This window comes from Anolis sagrei, chromosome 5 (assembly GCF_037176765.1).
Source record: "Anolis sagrei isolate rAnoSag1 chromosome 5, rAnoSag1.mat, whole genome shotgun sequence".
Lineage (NCBI taxonomy): Eukaryota > Metazoa > Chordata > Lepidosauria > Squamata > Dactyloidae > Anolis > Anolis sagrei.
Window position 1 is genome coordinate 106775514 of NC_090025.1, and position 23470 is coordinate 106798983.

At 41.2% G+C, this 23470-nt stretch overlaps 1 protein-coding gene across 2 annotated transcripts in view; it reads right to left on the reverse strand.

Annotated features, from left to right (window-relative positions):
• SLC2A9 (solute carrier family 2 member 9) overlaps positions 1–23470 on the reverse strand; it is a 127218-nt gene that overhangs the window by 18528 nt on the left and 85220 nt on the right. For both annotated transcript variants that reach the window (XM_067468959.1, XM_060777972.2), the window contains 5 exons: positions 20692–20837; positions 19990–20122; positions 17944–18131; positions 11510–11620; positions 1917–2018 (listed from right to left, as the gene is read on the reverse strand). In XM_067468959.1, the coding sequence (XP_067325060.1) occupies positions 1917–2018; positions 11510–11620; positions 17944–18131; positions 19990–20122; positions 20692–20837 (680 nt within the window). The remainder of the gene's footprint in view (positions 1–1916; positions 2019–11509; positions 11621–17943; positions 18132–19989; positions 20123–20691; positions 20838–23470) is intronic.

The window sequence follows — 23470 nt, forward strand, 5'->3', positions numbered from 1 at the left end:
TGAGGCATTTGAATTCACAGCAAGGGTGCCACAATTATAAATGTGACTCCAGGGCAGTTGCAAGGTCATATGTCAGCATGGTAACTACCTAACAGGATGCTAGCACCCACCTTAATTCCTTAGCCTTGCTGGTTTCAAAGGGCTACGAACAACATTGGAAACTGGTGTAGATAGTACTAGGACTACTTGGAAACATGATTGGACCCAAAATAAGCCAACTTATTATATCCAAATTCTGATTGATGAGTCAGTTATACTCAGGCCTGCTCATGACTCAACATAACTCTTGCTTCCACTCTAGTGATCATGGGAATACGTTTTAACCTTTGTATGAGGAATGGAGTCATGACTTTGCCTGGAGAAATACAATGTGCTGAACGTTCACCCAGGCAGGCTCTTCTAACCTGTCAGAATTTGAGCTTTCATCCATTTGAGAAAAGCCTTCCAGAACAAAAGGAAGTGTACAATAATGTATATGAACAGAAGATAACCAAGGTAGACATTAAACTGACTTTCCTTTTGCTCTGTCATCTGTTTCCGGAATTGTATTTACCATTGAAAAACAACAACTCGGAAAACAAATGTCAGTTCTGAATCAGAACGTCAAGCTCTTGGCCCGAAAGAAATAATTAGGCCTCACTTTTTGAAATGGAATACATAAAGTTATATTCAGAAAAAACAAACATGACTGGGAGAGTTGGTTCCTTTAAAGTATTACTTCATTAAAATGATATTAGGTTTTTAAAAAAGGGATATTTAGGAATAGAACTATGTTTCAGACATGCACATTCAAGTTCAAAACATAGAATTTGGGTTGGTGAAAAAAATACAGTATCTTATTGGTCTTGGGAATCATAAATGAATGACCAAAAATATTACAAATTAAAAATGATTGCTATTTTGACAAGTTTGTACAGTGGTAGTACATCGGGTTAAACTGCCAGCTGCAGAAAATCTTGCTGACCAGAAGGTTGGCAGTTGCTGACCAGAAGGTTGGCAGAAGCTGTGGGTCTTGCTGACCAGAAGGTTGGCAGAAGCTGTGGGTCAGGGTGAGCTTCTGCCATCAGTCCTAGCTTCTGCCCACCTAGCAGTTTGAAAACAGTAATGTGGATAGATCAATAGGTACCACTTTGGTGGGGAGGCAAAAGGCAGACATGCAGACATGTTGACAATTCAATCAGGAGGACGTCCATGAAAAACAGACATGGAAAATGGAACAACAGCATCTCCTCATGGCCAGAGTGAGCACAGCCTCCAGATGCCAGAGATGAATAGGGGGAAGCCTTTACCTCTGTCTATATACTGTCTGTCTTTGTTATTGACTGTATAACAACATTGAATGTTTGCCATATATGTATTCTGTAATCCGCAATAGCAGATTCCCAGATTAGTTTAGTGTTTATACCTTATTTTATTTTTCTGGTGATTTAATATTTAATGTTTATTTTACTTAAGAGGTATTTGTCTTTACTGTTCGAATGTTGCACAAATCCTATGTAAAATCATACTACATATTTTTGACTTTAATATTGAAACCTGAAATATATACAGAAGGTCTTTACAGAAAGTCCCCTCAGGGTGATAGAGCAGAATATAAATAAAGTATATTTATATCTAAATAATGAGATGCTGTGGCACAGGGTTTATTGTGTTCCTTGGTTATTTAATGACCAGAATACTTTATCCCCTAACTGTTTTAGCAATAAACTTCAAAAAACAATGTCAAGGAGAAGTAGTATGTTGTTTCCTGTCTAATAAACAAACAGAGAAATAAAAACTGGCCAGTGGAAAGTGTTTATAGTTAGCCCATGAATATAAATGTGCAGTCACATGTAAAAGTTCATACCTTAGTAGAGAGTATGAAAAAGGAGTGGTCTCATATTTCAAAGAAAACAGAGCAGAAAATTCTTGCATACCTGTAGAGTCATGCACACAGTAAGTATTATGAAGAAGAGAACCATCAAGCTAAATCCGCCAATCAGAAGAGGTCTGCGTCCAACCCGTTCTATCACCAAACCCTGAAGAAGAAGAAGAAAAATACGCTGTAGCCTATTTTCTCACAAAACAAGAGCAGTTCTGGATTTCTCATGTCAATTCTTGTAACTCTTAGTGGATTGATGCAAAGGCAAGGCGAGGGTGTGTGCACTGTTAATGATCTTCAGAGATTTCTAAGATTGAGTCACACCATCTTTTCTTACAAAACAAATGACAAGAACTCCCAAGTGAAGCATGCATAACAAAGACTTCATCAGGTGAATTGTCAACATTCTTTCTTAACAATAAATGATTTGACACACAAAATCACATGGTGTATGATCAAGCTGTAAAGTTTCCTGAAAATGCTCCACCAAAATGAGCAAACAGATTCTGCCCATTCTTTAGAAAAAGAAAACCAACTATAGTAGTGTTTTGTCGAAGGCTTTCATGGCTGGAATCACTAGGTTGTAGGTTTTTTTGGGCTATATGGCCATGTTCTAGAGGCATTCTCTCCTGACATTTTGCCTGCATCTATGGCAAGCATCCTCAGAGGTAGTGAGGACCTCACTACCTCTGAGGATGCTTGCCCTAGATGCAGGTGAAACGTCAGAAGAGAATGCCTCTAGAACATGGCCATATAGCCCGAAAAAATCTACAACAACCCAACTGTAGTAAAATTATACAAGGAACTCACAACACTTAACAGTGCACTGACAAGAGACTCTAAATGTCCCGTGCAGTTAAAAGTATTAGTTACAAATACCCTTTCAACTGCAGTAATTTAGGCATATGGATTCTAAGTTTATGTGGGAATGAAAATACGATATTGTTTTATGTCTACTAAAATAACATTTTTGAAATAATAATAATTTACTTTATTTATACCCCAGCTTTCTCCCTGAGGGGACTCAAGGTAGCTAATAGCCACACATTATAATCAGTTTAAAACAAACCATTTTTTTAAAAAAATAACTGTAATATTGTAATTATTATTATTATTATTATTATTATTTTATTATTGTATCCTGCCACTATCTCTCCGAAGGGACTTGGGGCAGCTTACATACGGCACAAGGTGCCTAAAAACAGGACATAAAATAAGACACAATGTAAAATACAATAGAATAAAACATAAAGCATATAAAAACAAGAACTCAATAAAATGACACTCAATAACCAATGTCAATAAGCTACTGTAAGAGCGGCAAAGCTGTAAACAACAGGACAAGGGAATGGGATAAGTGCAAAGCTGTAACCATGAAACAAGGACATGGGACAAAGTGCAATGCTGCTTAACTATTGCATAGAACAACTAGGGACTAGGTGTTCTTAAAAGCTTGCTTGAACATCCAGGTCTTCAGGTCCCTATGGAAGGACGACAGTTTGGGGGCTTGCCTAAACTCTCTGGGAAGGGTGTTCCAGAGCTGGAGGGCACCACTGAGATGGCCCTCTCCCTCGTCCCCATCAACCATGCTTATGATGATGGCGGGATCGAGAGGAGGGCCTCCCTGGAAGATTTCAGTGCCAGCGCAAGTTCATAGGAGGAGATGCGGTCATGAAGATAGGCAGGACTCAAACCATTTAGAGCTTTATAGGCAATTACCTGCACTTTGAATTGGGACCAGAAACTTATCAGCAAGCAATGGAACTGCTTCAATAGGGGCATTGTGTGTACTGTATGTGTTCGGTGAAAAATAGTTAAAATACAATAAATACAATAAAAATGCATTTTAAAACCCCTCCCAGATTCTATCCACAACCTCCCCAACAATGTATATTAATAGAATCATAGTAAAGGTAAAGGTTTTCCCCTGACATTAAGTCCAGTCATGTCCAACTCTGGGAGATGGTGATAATCTCAATTTCTAAGCTGAAGAGCCAGCATTGTCTATAGACACCTCCATGTGGCCAGCATGACTTCATGGGGCGCTGTTACCTTCCCACCAGAGTGGTACCTACTGATCTACTCACATCTGCATGTTTTCAAACTGATAGTTTGGCAGAAGCTGGGGCTAACAGCGGGAGCTCATGCCGCTCCCCAGATTCAAACCTGAGACCTTTTGGTCAGCATGTTCAGTAGCTCGGTGCTTTAAGCCACTGCACCACTGGAGGCTTCTAATAGAATCATATATTTATAGAATTAATTATAATGTATTAAAAGAATATCAGGGTGAATATGTACATTTACAGATATTAACACTTATGAATGCACATCACTTGATTATTCATGACAACTGATCACTTCCAAGTGAACATGTAAATCTCCCTCATGAAATGCATTGTGCTTGAGTAATTTTCCCAAATTTCTGCCAGTAAGTCAATATTAGTATCTCTGCAAATATGTACTGTTATTTCTACTTATGGTGTGATAAAATCACTATCAACCTAAGCTGAATATATAAAGACATGAACCTGCTTATACTGTGCCCAACTATTCATTTTTCTAACCCACTCCTGCCTCCAAGGCTTTAGGCTCAGCTCTTTCCCAACTCTGATGCCTGAATGTCTTTTCAATTTGTTACATTCAGAACCATGACCTTCTGGAAAGCCTACAGGAAAACAGAACATGCTGGAGAGGAACTTGTTTATAATGAGCCCAAATGCACATACATTGAGACCACAGGGAGCTCTCAAACATCAGTTTTATTATCATGAAGGAAATGAACAATCCAGTACCCTGGGCCAGTTATGCAGGCTTGAAAAGAGTAGATGTCGATAGAGATATCTTAAAAGGCCAGAGCATTTAAAAATATTGCAATATCATGGGTTCTAAGCTGGTGCGTCATCAAGGCTACACTGGCATTACACTAAGGCCAGTACAACTGAATAGGACGGAGGTGAGCATCTAAACAGAAACACAAACATTCGTACATTATGATCTGTTTAGAATTTGGCCAAGGGGAGCATACATTGTGTACTGCTAAACACACAACAGTCTTTCGTCTCTGTCATCCCAAGGTACCTTCTAACAAATATAGATAAAAGGAGGTTTCCCACAGTCTTGAAATGAATTCAGCTTCCTTTTCCTGTTTCCTATATTAGCAGAGGCGGCTCGTCCATTACGCGAAGTAAGCGGTCGCAGAACACTTTTTTTTGCCAGGGGCGCAGAGGTGCCTCTGTAAATGTCACTCGGCTGCCACTTGAGGAGCGCCCCCTCAGCTCACAACAGCCCTAGTAGTCCAGGGAGAGCCTCGGCTTTCTTGCCTTGCTGCTGAGCGATCCTCTTCTTAAAGGGGCCGGGCCCTTGAGCCTCACCTAGCCTCTCTCGTTCCTGCTCCACCTGGCCACCGGGTGCGTGAGCAGAGCCGGCACTCAATCGTTCTCCGTGTTCGATCCCTTCCCCATGACTGGCTCCCTTTCCCGATCCCCCGGCCTCCTCGCCTCTCCCCAATCCGTGGGTGGGCCAAGGGGCAGAGCCGCCGTGCATGGCCTGCTTCGGGTCCGGAGGCATGTCTGAAGACCCCAGTGTGTGCACCAAAAGCTGCCTCTTCTCCTGACTTTCTCTTCAGCCATTGGGACCAAGAGAGAGAGAGAGAGCCCCTCCGGCTGGAGGTATCTCCCACCTCCGCTCCCTCTTTTGTTTTTGCGCCTACCTTCAGGAAAGGTGGGCATCTCCACCTCTCTCTCTCTCGGTCCCAATGGATAAGGAGAAAGTCAGGAGAAGAGGTGACTTTTGGTGCACACGCCGGAGTCTTCAGGCAAGCCTCCGGACCCAAAGCGGGCCAGGTAAGGGAACAAATGCGGCAAGTGTAGTTACGGGGATGTATAGTTCACCTACAATCAAAGAGCATTCTGAACTCCACCAATGATGGAATTGAACCAAATATGGCACACAGAACTCCCACGACAAACAGAAAATATATATCAATGATTGGTTGGGGGGGGGGGCACCAAAATACTGTTTGCTTACCGTTGAAAATTACCTAGAGCTACCTCTGTATATTAGTGCTTTCCCCCAACTATCAGCATGCTGAAGGGTGTCATTTCCAATGAAGGCACAATTGTAACAAATGGTCCCTTTCCCCTCCATGACACTAAAATATGATCATTCAAGAGAGTTATAATTCCTTCAGTGGGTCTTCTTTTGGATGCTCTATTTGAGTGTTGGTCATCCCTTCTCTCTTTTCCCTTTCCACTTTCAGTATCGTTCCCTTTGTCCAAAATCATTTCCTCCATCACGATTAATTATCATTGTTGTTTTCAAACGTTGAAATCTTTAGATATCATCTGGGCTGGAATAAGCTGTAATTATTGATCTCAACAGGTGGGAATAAGAATAAGACAGAAATCTCTCAAAATGTTTGGTTTGAACTTGATGGATCTGTAGGGGTTCAGCCTGTGATTGTCTCTTTTCTTCTGTCAGAAGAAAAAAATCTGCTTTGCATAACAGCTTTACGTCAATTTAGCAATTTTATCCAAGGAGTTTGGTGTCAGGTGACAAAGGTCTGAAGCAGTTCAGCTTTTTAATTCAGTGGGGCAGGTTTTTTTTTTATTACAACCACCTTGATCAATATAATACTTGTTACCAATAAATAGTAGGATTAGTCAAGCATTCTAGCAAAGCAAATCCTGAAATTGATTCCACTGGTTGTATAATCTGTTCATTCTTTCCAGGCAGAAAATTCTGCATCTTTGTTATCTTTGCTGTCATACAAGGCTCTGTCAGAAAGCATGTTCCCATAGTAGCAAAGCACAAAATGGAATATAAGGTTGTGAACAGAATAGCAAGACATAATGCTGTTATGTTTGAATTTTTAATAGATACATAGTTGAACATATTTCAGAAAGAGAAGGTAGATTAGCTTAGTATCATGTGCTCATGTGTTTTCTGGTCCAACTACAAACTAACCCAGCGCCTTTAGGCAAAATATTGTTTTCCCAGCCTTTTTTATGTTATTTGCAAGATGCAAAAAAATGAGAATACCATCTTGCATTACAGGGATATAGGAATGGTGAGTGTGATTCTGTGATAGGTAGCAATTTGATCATGCTTATGTTTTAAATGAATGCTGCTTCTGTTTGTCAGTATCAACATCGTTACTACCATTTTCTTCATCATCATTTTCATTATCTCATATAGGTCACTAAATGTTTATCCTAAACTCAATATATGCATCCTTAAATATGAAAAAGTGGTTCTCATAGGACCTCATCACACTGAGGTCCTCAAGCTGTGGAAAAGTGGGGGCAGCAGGGCAAATCCGGTGGGCAGCAGGGAAAGCCAGCACCCCACAGTCCACAAAGCCCCCTTTCTCAACCCACTGTGGAAACCATCACTGCCCAACTTCACCCCGTTCTTTCCCTAGATTTCCTTATGATGCTTCCAGGATGGAGCCCCACCAGAAGTAGCCCTGCGTCATATGATGGGCTCTGTTGGGCTCCATCCTGGCTCCATCAGACATGCCTCCGGACCCGAAGCGGGCCATGCATAATGCCATAGTGTCCCAATATTACTTCCCTTCTATTTCACTTGCATCTGTTATTTCTGTACCACAGGAGTGCATACTGAACCACTACAGTTATTTATTTATTCATTTATTTATTTACTATATTTATATCCTGCCCTTCTCAACCCCGAAAGGGACTCTGAGCAGCCTTATCACTGGTAGCAATCTAAATACCTGGGAGTCACTCTGGACTGTTCTCTGACCTACAAGAAGCACTGCCTGAACATCAAACAAAAAGTGGGTGCTAGAAACAATATCATACGAAAGCTGACTGGCACAACCTGGGGATCACAACCAGATACAGTGAAGACATCTGCCCTTGCGCTATGCTACTCTGCTGCTGAGTACGCATGCCCAGTGTGGAACACATCTCATCACGCTAAAACAGTGGATGTGGCTCTTAATGAGACATGCCGCATTATCACAGGATGTCTGCACCCTACACCACTGGAGAATTTACACTGCTTAGCCAGTATTGCACCACCTGACATCCGCCAGGAAGTAGCAGCCAATAGTGAAAGGACGAAGGCAGAGACAACTCCAGCTCATCCCTTGTTTGGGCATTAGCCAGCACGTCAACGACTTACATCAAGAAATAGTTTTCTTAGATCTACAGAGACACTCGCTGGAACACCTCAGCAAGAGAGAGTTCAAAAGTGGCAGGCCCAAACCCAGCACCTCAACCCGTGGGTGATACCAGATGAGAGACTCCCCCCTGGGCACACAGAAGACTGGGCAACTTGGAAGGTGCTGAACAGACTGCGCTCTGGCACCACGAGATGCAGAACCAATCTTAAGAAATGGGGCTACAAAGTGGAATCCACAACATGCGAGTGTGGAGAAGAGCAAACCACTGACCACCTGCTGCAATGCAACCTGAGCCCTGCCACATGCACAATGGAGGACCTTCTTGCGGCAACACCAGAGGCACTCCAAGTGGCCAGATACTGGTCAAAGGACATTTAATCAGCTACCAAGTTTGCAAAATTTGTTTTTTTTACCTGTCTGTTTGTTTTGTTCTGTTAGAAATGTAATACAATGTTCTGGTTGCAGATGACACGATAAATAAATAAAATAAATCGAATGCCATCAACAGACAGTAGGAACTAAACATGTACATTAAAATAAAAATTAAAAAACAATGTAAACATTAAAAACACATTGTAAAATCTTGTAATCTGAGGACATAGTCAAAGGCCATTCCAGTCATTATTGCACATAATTTCACTTCACTTATTAATTATGGGAAGGAATCCCACTGGAGCATTGCAGCCTACCAAAACATCTGGGAGTTACTCTGGACGGTGTTCTGACTTATAAGAAGCACTGCTTGACTGTCAAGCAAAAAGTGGATGCTAGAAATAATATCATACGAAAGCTGATTGGCACGACCTGGTGACCACAACCAGATACAGTGAAGACATCTGCCCTTGCGCTTTGCTACTCTGCTCCTGAATATGCATGCTCAGTGTAGAATACATTTCATCACGTTAAAACAGTGGATGTGGCTCTTAATGAGGCATGCCGCATTAGCACAGGATGTCTACGCCCTACACCACTTGAGAAATTATACTGTTTAGCCAGTATTACACCAACTGACATCCGTCAAGAAGTAGCAGCCAGCAATGAAAAGACCAAGGCATTGACATCTCCGGCCCATCCTCTGTTTGGATATCAGCCAGCAAGTAAACACCTTAGAAATAGCTTCCTAAGATCTAGAGACACTTGCAGAAACACCTCAGCAAGCAAGAGTCCAAAAGTGGCAGGTGAAAACTCGGAACCTCTGTCAGTGGCTGATAGCAGATGAGAGACTGCCTCCTTGGTACACATAAGCCTGGGCGACGTGGAGGGCACTGAACAGGCTGCACTGTGGGATCATGAGATGCAGAGCTAACCTTAAGAAGTGAGGTTACAAAGTGGAGTCCATGACATGCAAGTGTGGAGAAGAGCAAACAACAGACCACCTATCACAATGTAACCTGAGCCCTGCCAGATGCACAATGGAGGCCAGCTTCTGGTCAAAGGACATTTAGCATAATGCCAAGTGTTTAACTTTGTTGGTGCTTTTAAATACATTATAACTGTACCCTCAATTCGTTTCTGACACGATAAATATAAATATGGGATGATCCTGAACTTCGACAATGCAAGTCTATACATGAATTCCATATCACTAATGGGGCTGAAATGCATTTAACATTAACATTTTTAAGGGAACTAGTTGTTACTGATGAAAGCCAGCTCTTTTCTCTCTTGAAGTTTGCCATGTTTGGAATGCTATTTTTGTTTTTTCCATGGCTATCACCAGCTAAGATACAAAGGAGACAATTAAAGAACAAAGGATATAGAAGAAGATTCTGAGAATAATTAAGACAGTAACCAAGTCTGTAGTGGAAATACCTGATAGTCTTTCTCAGCCTCTCCTTCCTATGATTTCTCATGTTAAATTTCAGATGGCCATACTCTGCTTCTATAAAGTTAAATTTCAGATGGCCATACTCTGCTTCCTCCATACTCTGCTTCTATAAAGTGATGTTGAGAAGATGCGAACACAATGATGGACAGGGTATAGGGATTTTAGCTCTGAAGATCCCCACCGCTATCACCAATTGCGAGGAGGTGCTTGTGTGTTGCTGAGGTTGGCAACGGCAGACCCTAATAATGGAGGTATTTTACCTCAGGCACTTTTTTAATCTCACTGCTGCCACCAATTGTACAGATGTGGATGTTATGGAGGGAATTTACCTCAGGCCTCAATTGTGTAGAAGAGTATATTATGGAGGAGGCCAATTATTTTTGTAAATTAAGGTAACTGCCACCAACGTGAGGTATTTGAGGTACCACCGATGAGATCTGGCTCTACAGATGCAAATTAGTTGAGATGAGATGGTTTTCAACAAAAGATAACAAGTTTATTGTGTACAAAGCGTATGGTTGCAGGCTGTTAAATAACTTATGGAACTTTGAATATCACGTGGTTTATAATACAGTCCACTCTTCCAGATAACACAGCTTGTGGCTAACTTTCACTGAGGTAAAGCTCTCTAGTGAACAATGTTTCACTACTATAAATAGCCTTTCAATTTGATCTTCCCTCGATCAAATCTCTGATCTCTAGTCCTTCCTTAACTAGGGATCTTAACTAGGCTTCCTTTAGCCTTCTTTGACGAAAGAATCTGGCCAGGTTTTTTTCTTCAGCCCTCCTAGACTGAAAAACACCAGCCGCTCCCCAAGCCTCTCTCTCAGGCCTTTCCAAGCCTCTCTCCCTGTTTTTTTTTAAATGCACATAACTTTTCCTGCTTGGCTCCACCCACTTCTCCCTCTCATGAGCTAGCCAACCTCGTCTCCTTGGCAACGCTCACTGTGGATTCAAACCAGATGACTCCAGTTTTAGCTACTGTTACAAACACAAATACATACTCTAACAGTTAAACACAAACATAATAACAATGACTTCTGCACAGATGTGTATACAACAACTGTGTATAAACGCCATGGATTTAATTTCTTGATAATGGATGACTACTGCAGATTTGCAATTTTATCCTGATTTTTAAATATCCAAACCTTTTACAATGTCCAGTAAAGTTTATACAATGTAGTTGTTCCTTTAGCTTATGGTCTAAGGCAGGGGTCCTCAAACTAAGGCTCGAGGGCTGGATAAGGCCCTCCAAGGTCATTTACCCAGCCCTAGCTCAGGGTCAACCAAAGTCTGAAATGACTTGAAAGCACACAACAACAACAACAACAACAACAACCTTATCTTATCAGCCAAAAGCAGGCCCACACTTCCCATTAAAATAGTAATAAGTTTATATTTGTTAAAATTGTTCTTATTTTTAATTATTGTATTGTTTTTAAGTATTTTTTGCATTACAAATAAGATACGTGCCGTGTGCATAGGAATTCATTCATTTTTTTCAAAATTATAATCCAGTCCTGCAACAGTTTGAGGGACTGTGACCTGGCCCTCTGTTCAAAAAGTTTGAGGAACCCTTGTCTAAGGATACCAAACAAAACCCAATTGGGATGGAAATAGCTTAAGTCTTGGTTTGCACAATAGATATAAGTTTCACAATACTTACTGAGGAAACCGCAGCTAAAATCTCAATAGCTCCCGTGCTTAAAGTAATGTATGGGATCATTTCTGGACTCAGCCCAGCTCCTTTGAAAATGTCATTTGTGTAGAACCAAATCTGTAACAAGAAGCATTTTTCAGTTATTCAGTTTCTAAAATAATCTTCATCTATCTAATTAAAATTTAAGTCTTCATAGGTTTGATGCCTGAGTAATGATGGACTGGCCAAGGGATGCAAATTGTTGTGTTTAGCATCTAGCTCTTCAGACATGGTCCAGCCCAAGCTGACACATACTGATGACTGAATGATGTCAATGGCACTTAACATAGCAATCCTATGCTCCAATTACTTTGGACAGTCTACTTGAATAAATCAAGTTTAAAATCCATGCTTTCTTTAGCATCTGATTAAGAATCCTCATTACGCATTTTGTACAAATAATTGTGTTGAAAACAGTGTTGTATAACTGTGATACTGAAGATGAAAAAGAAACAAAACTACATCAATATATTATGCATACATAATAATGTTACATCAAGAGGTATCAGTGTGGCGCCTTTCGGTGCCAGTTCACCCTGGGCACTTCCTCTGGTGTTTGCTTCCAATCTATTTTCTTTTATTCTTCCCAATGGCTGTGTTGAAAGAGAACTGGGATCCCCATTTCCCATAAACACCTCTGTTCCCCTAAACACAATCTTAAGTTTTTTTAAATGTCAGGAGCAACTTGAGAAACTGCAAGTCACTTCTGGTGTGAGAGAATTGGCCATCTGCAAGGATGTTGCCCTGGGGACACCTGGATGTTTGGATGTTTTACCATCCTTGTGGAAGGCTTCTCTTGTGTCCCCAGATGGGGAGCTAGAGCTGTCAGAGGGAGCTCATCCACATTCTCCCCAGATTCAAACCTGTGACCTGTCAGTCTTCAGTCCTGCTGGCATAAGGGTTTAACCTACTGCGTCAACAGGGACTCCTACATTCTTAAGTATTATAAAGTATGTGGAAAGTTTGTTTGGAAACTACTAACGCTCCTCAAAACAATGTAATAAACTGCTGTCTGGAAGATGAGGGGGAGCTAGTTGGGAAAATAACTGTGGAAGGAAAATTATTGATTTATTTATTTCAAACATTTGTACCCCACCCTTCTCAACCTGTGTGGGGGGGGGGGGGACTCAAGGCAGCTTACATGCGGCACAATTCGATGCCATTACATATAAATAATACATACAGAATTACATATAAAACACAGTAAATTAATTTTAAAATTAGTTTTCAAATAAAAGTACATTAATAAAAAGTGCAATAATACTGGCTGTCTAGTCTTATGTAGAAACCAATTCAGCGAGCACAACACAATCGGAAGCCTGTCCACAGTCCATTTTCCATAACATTATCATTATTATCATTGTCAATTATCTGCCAGCTACCCAAAGGCCTGGTCCCATAACCATGTTTTCAGTTTCCTCCTGAAGGCGAGGAGGGATGCTGTTGACCTGATTTTGCTGGGGAGGGAGTCCCACAGGTGGGGGGCTATCACTGAGAAGGCCCTGTCCCTCATCCCTGCCAAGCGTGTTTGCACCAAAGGCGGGGCCGAGAGCAGGGCCTCCCCAGAATATCTTAAACTTCGAGGTGGGACGTAGAGGGAGATATGTTCGGACAGGTAAGCTGGGCTCTCAACAGAGGTAAAGGAAGGTACGGGACTAGGGAGAAGGAAAGGCATGTTAATTCTATATAGGGGAGGTGGCTTTGTTCGATATGTAGTGAGTTCTCTGTGTGTAATTAATGAGCAAGCTAGCTGTTTTTCCCCAGTATATTTTGTGTGAAGGATAGTTGCTTTTCTCTTTGTGTGTGAGTGTAATGTTTGTCTTTTTAACTTCTCCAGTTTGCTTATCTGTGAAACAGGTATTCTGAGTTTAAAATTAGTACTTTTTCAGTTGTTTGCTAGTTCATCTTCCTCAGCATCCTTTCTTTAATGGGTGTTGTGTGATTGATTGATCTCACTCACACACACACACACACAAAAAATCATTCTGTGAACAGGCAGTCCTTATCCACACCATGACAGCTGATTTGTGAGGGTGCTGACAGCATCTTTACAGAATTAGATATCACATTTTAAAGCTAGGTTATCTACTGCTCTCAAGGATGCTCCATCTTGAGGAAAAGGGTCAGGGCATTATGAAATATACAGCATGAGCCACACTGTAAAAGGATCACCTGGAATCGAGTATTTTGACGCCTAAACTAAAAAAAGTTAATCAAATAGCACAGAGCCAGGGGTCATTTTCTGTTTTTAAAATTGCCAATAAGCATAAAGATTACTTATCTACAAGCAGGTCAGGGGTTATTTGGCCATGGTGGTGCATATATCTAGACTGAATAGCTGCAACACACTCTTCATGGGACACCCTTGAATCATAGAATCAAAGAGTTGGAAGAGACCTCATGGGCCATCCAGTCCAACCCCCTGCCAAGAAGCAGGAATATTGCATTCAAATCGCCCCTAACAGATGGCCATCCAGCCTCTGTTTCAAAGCTTCCAAAGGAGCTTGCACCACGCTCCGGGGCAGAGAGTTCCACTGCTGAACGGCTCTCACAGTAAGGAAGTTCTTCCTCATGTTCAGATGGAATCTCCTCTCTTGTAGTTTGAAGCCATTGTTCCGCGTCCTAGTCTCCAGGGAAGCAGAAAACAAGCTTGCTTCCTCCTCCCTGTGGCTTCCTCTCACATATTTATACATGGCTATCATATCTCCTCTCAGCCTTCTCTTCTTCAGGCTAAACATGCCCAGCTCCCCAAGCCGCTCCTCATAGGGCTTGTTCTCCAGACCCTTGATCATTTTAGTCACCCTCCTCTGGGCACATTCCAGCTTGTCAATATCAGAAGAGTCTTTAAACACTGCAAATGTTTCCAAATGCAGCAGCCAGAAGGCTGATTGATGATCACCTATGGAATTGCAGTACATCAAGCCTATCCAGCAGTTGTTCTCAACCTGTGGGTCTCCAGATGTTTTGGCCTTCAACTCCCAGAAATTCTAACAGCTGGTAAACTAGCTTGGGTTTCTGGGAATTGAAGGCCAAAACACTTGGGGACTCACAGGTTGAGAACCACTGCTGTACAGTCTTCTGCAGCTACCAGTTTGTAATGACCATCAAAACTTTAACTTGGCCACGGTTTGACTTGGCCACGGTAGTCCATGCTTTGGTTACATCCCGCATAAATTACTGCAACGCTCTCTACGTGGGGTTGCCTCTGAAGACTGCCCGGAAGCTGCAGCAAGTCCAACGCTTGGCAGCCAGATTACTAACGGGTGCTGGGTACAGGGAGCACACCACTCCGCTGTTACACCAGCTCCACTGGCTGCCAATTAGCTTCCGAGCACAATTCAAAGTGCTGGTGTTAACCTATAAAGCCCTAAATGACTCCGGCCCTGTTTACCTCTCCGAACGTATTCTCCCCTATGTACCATCAAGATCACTAAGATCGTCTGGAGAGGCCCTGCTCTCGGTCCCACCGGCCTCACAAGCGCGCCTGGTGGGGACGAGGGACAGGGCCTTCTCGGTGGTGGCCCCGCGACTCTAGAACTCTCTCCCACTGGAGGTCAGAACCGCCCCGTCTATCCTGATATTCAGGAAATGGGTGAAGACGTGGTTGTGGAGACAGGCTTTTGATGAATGATACAGCACCCTAGGATTGTGGATGGAAGATGAGGTATACTTGTTTTTAATGTGACGACTGACCACCGTAGTTTTAAATATAGTTGTTATTTTAAATGTGTTATTGTAATTATGAACTATGATATTTTACTGATTGTATGTTTTTATGGTTGTAAACCGGACTGAGTCCCTCTAAGAGGTGAGAAGCTCGGTATAGAAAACTTTGCAATAAATAAATAAACATCTCAGGTGCAGGATACCATGGAGACCACTTCCTTCTATAACATTGCTTCTTAAACTGTAGATCCTGACCCTACTTGGGGTCTCCTTAGCTCAATGTTGGGGCCTGAAAACACTGGAAACAGGAAAAGTATTCTGAATATCACCTAGTGGCTGCTTTAGATGAATCTGTTGCACAATGTTTACCGTAAACTCTGCAGAAGATGCTTCAGCTGTACTTCATAAAAAGGAAAATCAGCCTATTTAGGAAGCTTTGCATTTGTTTGATTTTTCTACTTATTTTATATTTGGGGGTCATGTAAAAAGGTCATCGGCTAAACAGGGTCCCGAGTGGAAAAGTTTAAGAAGCCCTATTCTATGGCATCCTGCTTGCCTTTCTCTGCATTCCAGCTCCAGCAGAGTTGGAACTAAAAAGGACAAGAGAAAGGGCCGCACCTAAAACTTGGCTGGCATCTTTTTAATAGCACTTTACAATATGTGCAAGTGGTCCTTGTTTAAGCAAGTGGCATTTTTATCAGTTTTTTAAATCTCCAAAATCTCTACCTTCAGAATGTTATCTTGGAATTTATACTATTTTTATTGGACACGTATAGGGACCAAAAGAGATTAACATTCACAACCCTCAATGCGTATATTATTATAGATTGTCCTTTTAAATTATGGTACGTCCTACAACTAATTAATGCAACTCCTTTCGATCTCCTCTTCCCCTCTTCCTCTTGAGAAAAAGCCAGCTTTTAAAGCACAGAACTTGACAAGAACTGTCTTATTTCACCGTGTATGTCATTTTCCTATTCCTCATAAAGTATAATTATAACAAGAGCTATTCTAAAAAGAATAGGTGACAAGATAATGCCATGCTTCTTCTCAGTAAAATATCTTACACAAGGAACAGAAGAAGGATGTCATTAGTACTGAAATCCTGCAGTTAGCAGAAAGATATACTCTTTTTGTGGGGTATCTTTGTAGGTTTATTGAAGTTATGATGCAATTTATTTTTCATCTTATTCTCAGCAGGCAATGAAAAATGTCAGTAACATCTAATTAACTCTTACAGTGATACTGCAACTGTTTGCACTTGTTTGTCCTTGACAAATAATAACAAAATACTTCAGACGTACATGTTTCCTTTGAAAATAAAGTGCATCATAGCAATTGATTGTCAGGTTATGTCTTAACTGGATATGACCATATCATCAGCTTATTAGAAGGCAAGTGGGTTCATTCAGAGAGTTCCCATTATTATTATAACTTCCTACATAAATGTTGGTTGTGACCGTGCGAGTGGCGCCACCTATATGTAGAACTGTAAGCTGCAGGATTTGAACTGTTGTATCATGCCTGATTTTGCCTTTTTACCCTGTAAATGTATAGTTGGATTGATTGGTTATTTATAGCTGTAAATCAATGTTGTTTGCACCAGTTGAATTGCTCCTCCTGCCCAATTGTTTGACCCCACCTCTTCCTAGAGAGCAGGACAGTGTTTCCTTTTCCATTCCACCATCAAACTTTCTATCAGATGGACATGAGAGAGAGACTTGGCTCTGAAGCCCTTGATTAAGTTACCTCTCAGCACCAATTCTGAGGTTCTTATCCTTGAGACTTATGCTTCATGTTCAGATCAACCTGGACGACATTGAGAAGTCTCAAGCGCCTTCAAACCAGTTCTTTGGCACCAGAGGAAGGTCTTGTGCCTTCAAAATATAGGCCATTGGAATTGGGGTTGTGATTATTCTGATATTCACAGCCATCGAGAAAGAGGGACCTGGAAAAGCTTCTCAGCTGCAAAACCCCTTGGACCCAAGACAACCAGAGACTATAATGTATATTTTCCTTTACCCCTTTGAAACTTCCAGCTTATTGCCTTAAAGGGATAACTCTTTGTGAACAATTAAACTTATTTTGAGTTATCTACAGTGTTTTGGTCTTTGGGAGTTCCAGTTTTCCTAAAGGAGGGCAAGAAGCAATCCCCTGGGGGAAGGATGTCACGTCCATGCCTCTTTCACTAAGAGTTATAGCCCCCAGGCGCGATGGCATATTGGTCTATGTGTGGAGAAAGGGGAGTGTGTGCTGTCGATTTTGAAGTGCACTGTCAATGTCCCATTTTGAGGAAGTGCTGAGGTTATCTTGTCAAAAAAGTCGTGGTAAAGGGAATGTGATACGTTCCTAACATTTGTCTATTGCGATGCCATTAATCACATGATGTGCCCTTACACGTATCATTTTGCTTTCAGAATCAGTCAGCAAAGGGAGGCAAATTCATACCGGGACCTTGGCGTGGGATTTTGGGCAACTTTTTCCTGCTGCTGGAAGAAGTTTGGGTCATCACACTTGCCATTTGAATGGAGTAAAAACGATAGTGGTATTCAAGGGCAATGCATATGATTAATGTAATTCATGTGTTCCTTTAACCTTGGATAAGCTGTCATAAAAATATTGCTTAAACATTCTCAAGATTGTCAAACATTACAGCAAAGACTAGCACAAATCTTCTAAGAGATATCTTCCATAAATACCAAAAAGTCCAAAACCATAGCAACATGGTTACTCACAGCATTGAGGCCACAGAGCTGGTAGCAGGCCATGGTTACAACTACAGTCAGTATCTGCCATCGCTTGCTGCTATCACACAACAGCTGAAAGATGGAAGCCACTTGGATATTTCTCTGCAGTCGACTTTCTTCCAAGACCTCTTCTATTTCATATGACACGTCTGATTTCCCAAGGAAGGTCTGAAAAGCTGTAAAGCCGCAATGGAAACATTTGTTTATAATGCAAATTGTTGCTGCGTGCAAAAAGTGGCATCAGTCACACTGAATGAACACTATTATATTATTAATATTATGTAATTAATACATCTCTCTCTCTCTCTCTCTCTCTCTATATATATATATATATATATACACTAGCTGTACCCATCACATGTTGCTGTGGCCAACCTTCCCTCTCTCTTTCCCTCCTTCGTTCTTTCTTTCCTTCCTTCCTTCCCTCCCTCCCTCTTTCCTTCCCTCTTTTTCTTTCCTTTCTTTCTTCCTTCTTTACCTGTTTCTTTTCTCGCTTCCTTTGCTCTTTAGTTCCATCCTTCCTTGTCTCTTTCCTTCCCTCCCTCTTTCTCTCTTTCATGCCTTCTCTCCTTCCTTCCCTCTTTCACTTTTTATTTCCTTCTCTCCTTCCTTCCTTCTCTACCTTTCTTTCTTTCCTTCTCCCCTCCTGCTTTTCCTCTCTCTCCCTCCTTCTCTCTCTCCTCCTCTCCTTCCTTTCTTCTCTACCCTTCTTTCTTTCCTTCTTTCTCTCCTTCCCTCCTTCTTTCCCTCTTTCTCTCCTTCCTTCCTTCTCTACCTTTCTTTCTTTCCTTCTCTCCTTCTTTCCCTCTTTCTCTCTCCTTCTCTCCCTCCTCCCTTCTCTAACCTTCTTTCTTTCCTTTCTTCTCTCCTTCCTTCCTTCCTTCCTTCCTTCCTTCTCTCCCTCCCTCCCTCCCTCCCCTTTTCTCTCTATGTGTATATATGTGTGCATATGTGTGTGTGTGTGTGTGGTTTTGTGCATGTATTGTAATGTATTTGGGGGGGGAGGTTGGACTTTTTTTGGGGGGGGATTGGACTTCTGCTGTGTTTTTTCCAGTGTTTTTATGACTGATGGACACTCGTTGGCCTGATAGGTGTATTGTGTCCAAATTTGGTGTCAATTCGCCCAGTGGTTTTTAAGTTCTGTTAATCCCACAAACGAACATTACATTTATATATATATATATATATATATATATATATATATATATACAATATCTGCCAGTACTGTACAAGGGAAACACTGCCCACAATCTAAGATGCACTATGAATTAATGATCACAAAGTTAATTAAAAAGATGGCACCAAGTTGACTGAGAAAGAAATAATGTGAGGTGTGGTCACAAAGTTATTGTGCAGATAATAATGAAAGAGTGGATTAAAGGTAAAGGTATAGGTTTTCCCTTGATATTAAGTCTAGTCGTGTCCAACTATGGGGGTGCTGCTCATCTCCATTTCTAAGCTGAAGAGCTGGCACTGTCCGTAGACATCTCCTAGGTCATGTGGCTAGCATGACTGCATAAAGCGCCATTACCTTCCTGCCAAAGTGGTACCTACTGATCTGCTCACATTTGCACATTTTGAAACTGCTAGGTTGTCAGAAGCTGGGGCTAACAACGTGAGCTCACCCCATCCTGCGGATTTGGTCCGCCAACCTTCCGATCAGCAAGTTCTGCAGTTTAGTGGTTTAACCCACTGTGCCATCGCGGCCCCTAAGAGTGGACTACACATAAAATATATGGGTTCTGGGTGCAATTTAGAATTGTTGAAAGAACATGCCTTAAAAGCAAAACAAACAAAAAAAAACCCAGAAGAGATGTTGTACACATTTTCACAGATAGAGTAGTTAATTGGCTGCCTTAGAACAGACACAAAATTGCACAAAGTGTGAAACAGGTAATTTTTACATCAGGCATTCCTGGCAATAAAGAAAACGACTGCAAAAGAAAGGCACATTTGTTGCTTCACACAGGTTCTTTTTAAAAATAAAAAAGCTACATGAAATATGAAATGAAAGGCAACACAAGCATGCCAAACCTTTCTCTGCTGCTTTTGGGTCATGTTTTTCAAGCAAAAGAAAGCGAGGACTTTCTGGAAGAAAGGGCAAGACCACAAGCTGGAGGACCGATGGGGCAATAATCATTCCAAATAGGTAGGGCCAGAGGGATTCCTGTAAAGAAAGTCAAGGCAAAGTCTTAATACAACTGTAATAACAAGCAAACAGAAATATATTGTTGTCAATAACTCTGTTGCACAACACTTGCTTCCCATGCTGAAGGCTCATTTACTGTGAATCTCCAAAAAATTTTTTAAGGGAGTGAGGCTATCATATTGCAATGCTAAGATCTACATGAAACCTTGGAGAGACAATGCCATTCACAGGCATACAGAACCATGGTCCTTTTCAATATAAGAGTTACACATTGGGACAGCCTGTGGTGAGTTTCTGTCTGGGATCAGATTCTGGGATATAGGGCATGTCTAGAAGGGCCCATAAAACGCAGTTCAAAGCAGATATTGTGAATTATCTGCCTCGATATTCTGGATTTTATGGCTATGCGGAAGAGCTCCTAGTGTTCAGGGCATCGGAAGATAAGCCTGCTTCTTCTTCCTTATGGTAGATTTTTAAACGTTATTTACACATTTCTGTTTATAGCTTTGTAGTTAACTTAATCAACAGTGTTTCAATAACTCTGCTTTCTTTAAATATAATAATGTCCGATGTAGGATATGACAAACCTTCCCAAATATTTCAGGTAGCCCCAAAACCTGTCCAGTGAAGACACCAACACAAATGAAGATCGCTGTTATTTGCCCCAAGGAGCCACGGATCTGTTTAGGAGATATTTCACTCAAATACATTGGGAGGGCACTCAGAGATACTCCTATGAAAGGAAACAAAAGGAGAAAAATAATATATTAGTTTTTTTAAAAAAAGCAAAAACTAATGAGCATTCTTAATGGATATTTATTAAATTTTGAATAGGCGTCCTTAAGATTGTGTGGTTCAATTAAGAAAATGAAAAGCTAGATGCATGAACATTTGGAACTATCCATGGGATAGTAAGAATCTGTTAGATGATATGATACATTGGTTAAGAATATAAGCTCTGAGCTAGGAAACCACTGGTTGCAAAGCAGCCAGGTTTCCCAACACAAATTCATCAAACAAGCAAGCTATTATCTCCTCCCATTTTTCTACAGCATCTTAAATTTAGGTATGTAAGGAAATGATAGTTCTGAATGTATGGTTGAGATCTGCACTGGGACTGTGGTGCAGCTGGTTGAGTGTCAGCTGCATTAAGATCACTTCTGACCAGAAGGTCATGAGTTCGAAGTCAGCCCGGTCGGAGTGAGCTTCCGATCAATTGTGTAGCTTGTTGTCGACCTTTGCAACCTGAAAGACAGTTGGAAAATTAGGTACCAACTATGTGTGGGGAGGCTAATTTAACTAATTTACAAGGCCATAAAAAAGACTCCAGCAAAGCATGCGGGGAATGTGGAAGTACTCCATCAGTGTTGCAGACGGATGATGAAAGCGACAGCTTCCCTGGCGGCCAGAAAAAGTTAAATAGCCTCTGACTGTCTGTCTATATCTGTTGTGTGTCTTTGGCATTGAATGTTTGCCATATATGTGTACATTGTAATCCGCCATGAGTCCCCTGCGGGTGAGAAGGGCGAAATATAAATCCTGTAAATAAATAATAAATAAAAATCTGTGATAGGACTGATTGGGTGGATACAATCAAATTTAATCCAAATAAGATAAAAAGTTGAGTCTAACAGGGTCTTATAATTTCTGTGAATAGGTTTGTTGGGGGGGAGGATGCATATCTTTGAGAAAATTGCAATGTTCTGAAAGGATCAGGATTTCAGGAGCAATCAAGCATTGCTCCTGAAATCCTGAGTATCAATCCTGACCTCTAGTGTCTATTTATTATTCTTGTTGCTACTTATTATTTCCACATCATTAGGTACATGGGACTCCAGGAAGAAAATGTTGAACATGTTTACATTCTAACACAGAGAAACAACAGCTATAGCTATTATTTGCCAGTCAAGTATAGGCTACTGTCATTCATGCTTTCCATACTTAATTAATGTACTAATGACTGTATGGAAATAGCATCCATCCCAAAATGCTGTACTTGTTAGATTAATTTCTGGGATTAATTCAAAATTTTGGTTTTAACATTTAAAGTCCCAAATTACATGGCTCCGGATGATGCCAGGGAACATTTTCTTCTACATGAATTTACTGCTCCTTCCTGACACTTAAGACTACTCAATGAGATCCATTTTAGTTAGGCCACACAAGAAGCAGACCTTTTGAGTTCTGGCCAAAGTGATTTTTCCCTTGAAAAGTTCATGTGGCCCATTCTTCATTAGCTTTTCAGATATAGAGGTAGATATACAAGGGTTGAATGAAAAGTAATGCCTCCATCTTCGTAACTCCTCAACAGATGGCACTACTGGTATGAGGCAGGTACTGGATTGTTCAGGAGATTCTCCTCTACAGTTCCATTTTGGCAGGAAGCCTTAGCATTGAATGATTGTGTTGTTAAAGTACAAAGTATGGAACCCTGCGCAGATGGTCGGTCAATGCGACTTAAGCAACATGCAGTCATTGAATTCTTGACAGCAGAAGGTGTCACCCCAAAGGACACCTTCTGCTGTCAGAGAATGCAAGCTGTTTATGGTGATTGTGTTGATGTGAGTACTGTGCATCATTGGGCAATTAAAACTTTATATGGCCAGGGTCCATTGTATCTTAGAGACCATCTCTCCTTCTACCATCATCGGAGGTCGCCACGACCATCCCAACGCGATTTGCTCTATATACCAGGTCCTAGGGAAGTGCACTTGGAAAGCACCATATGCAGGGCCTTCTCTATTTCTGCCCCTGCCTTATGGAATTCCTTGCTTCCCTATTTGAGAGCCATGCGTGACTTAGGGCATTTTATCCTAGCACTTAAGACCTGGCTTTTTACTAGAGCATTTGACCCATGTTAATTTTAATATTTGTATGTATGTGTTTTATCCTGTATAATTTCTGCAATGTAAATCGCCTGGAGCTTCTCGGATGGAGGGCGATTAATAAATAATTAAAGATGATGATGATGAATTAAGTTTAAAGATCTTGAGGTAACACCTTCAACATCTGTCAAGAATTCAATGACTGCACGTTGCTTAAGACTCATTGACCAACTGTCTGTGCAGGGTTCCATACTTTGTTCAATGCTAAGGCTTCCCGCAAAAATTGAACTGTAGAGGAGAGTCTACTGAACAAGCCAGTACCTGCTGCATACCAGTTCTGCCATCTGTTGAGGAGTTACAAAGGTGGAGGCATTACTTTTCATTCAACCCTCATAGATATATGTGCACAGTTAGCCTTCCACATTCACTGGGAGTAGGGACAACTTTGAAGGTGGGAAAAGGTGATTAAAGGAAACACTATTTTTGCACTTGAGAGAATACCTCTCTAGTGCATCTTGACAAGGCAGTTATCTCAATGCTG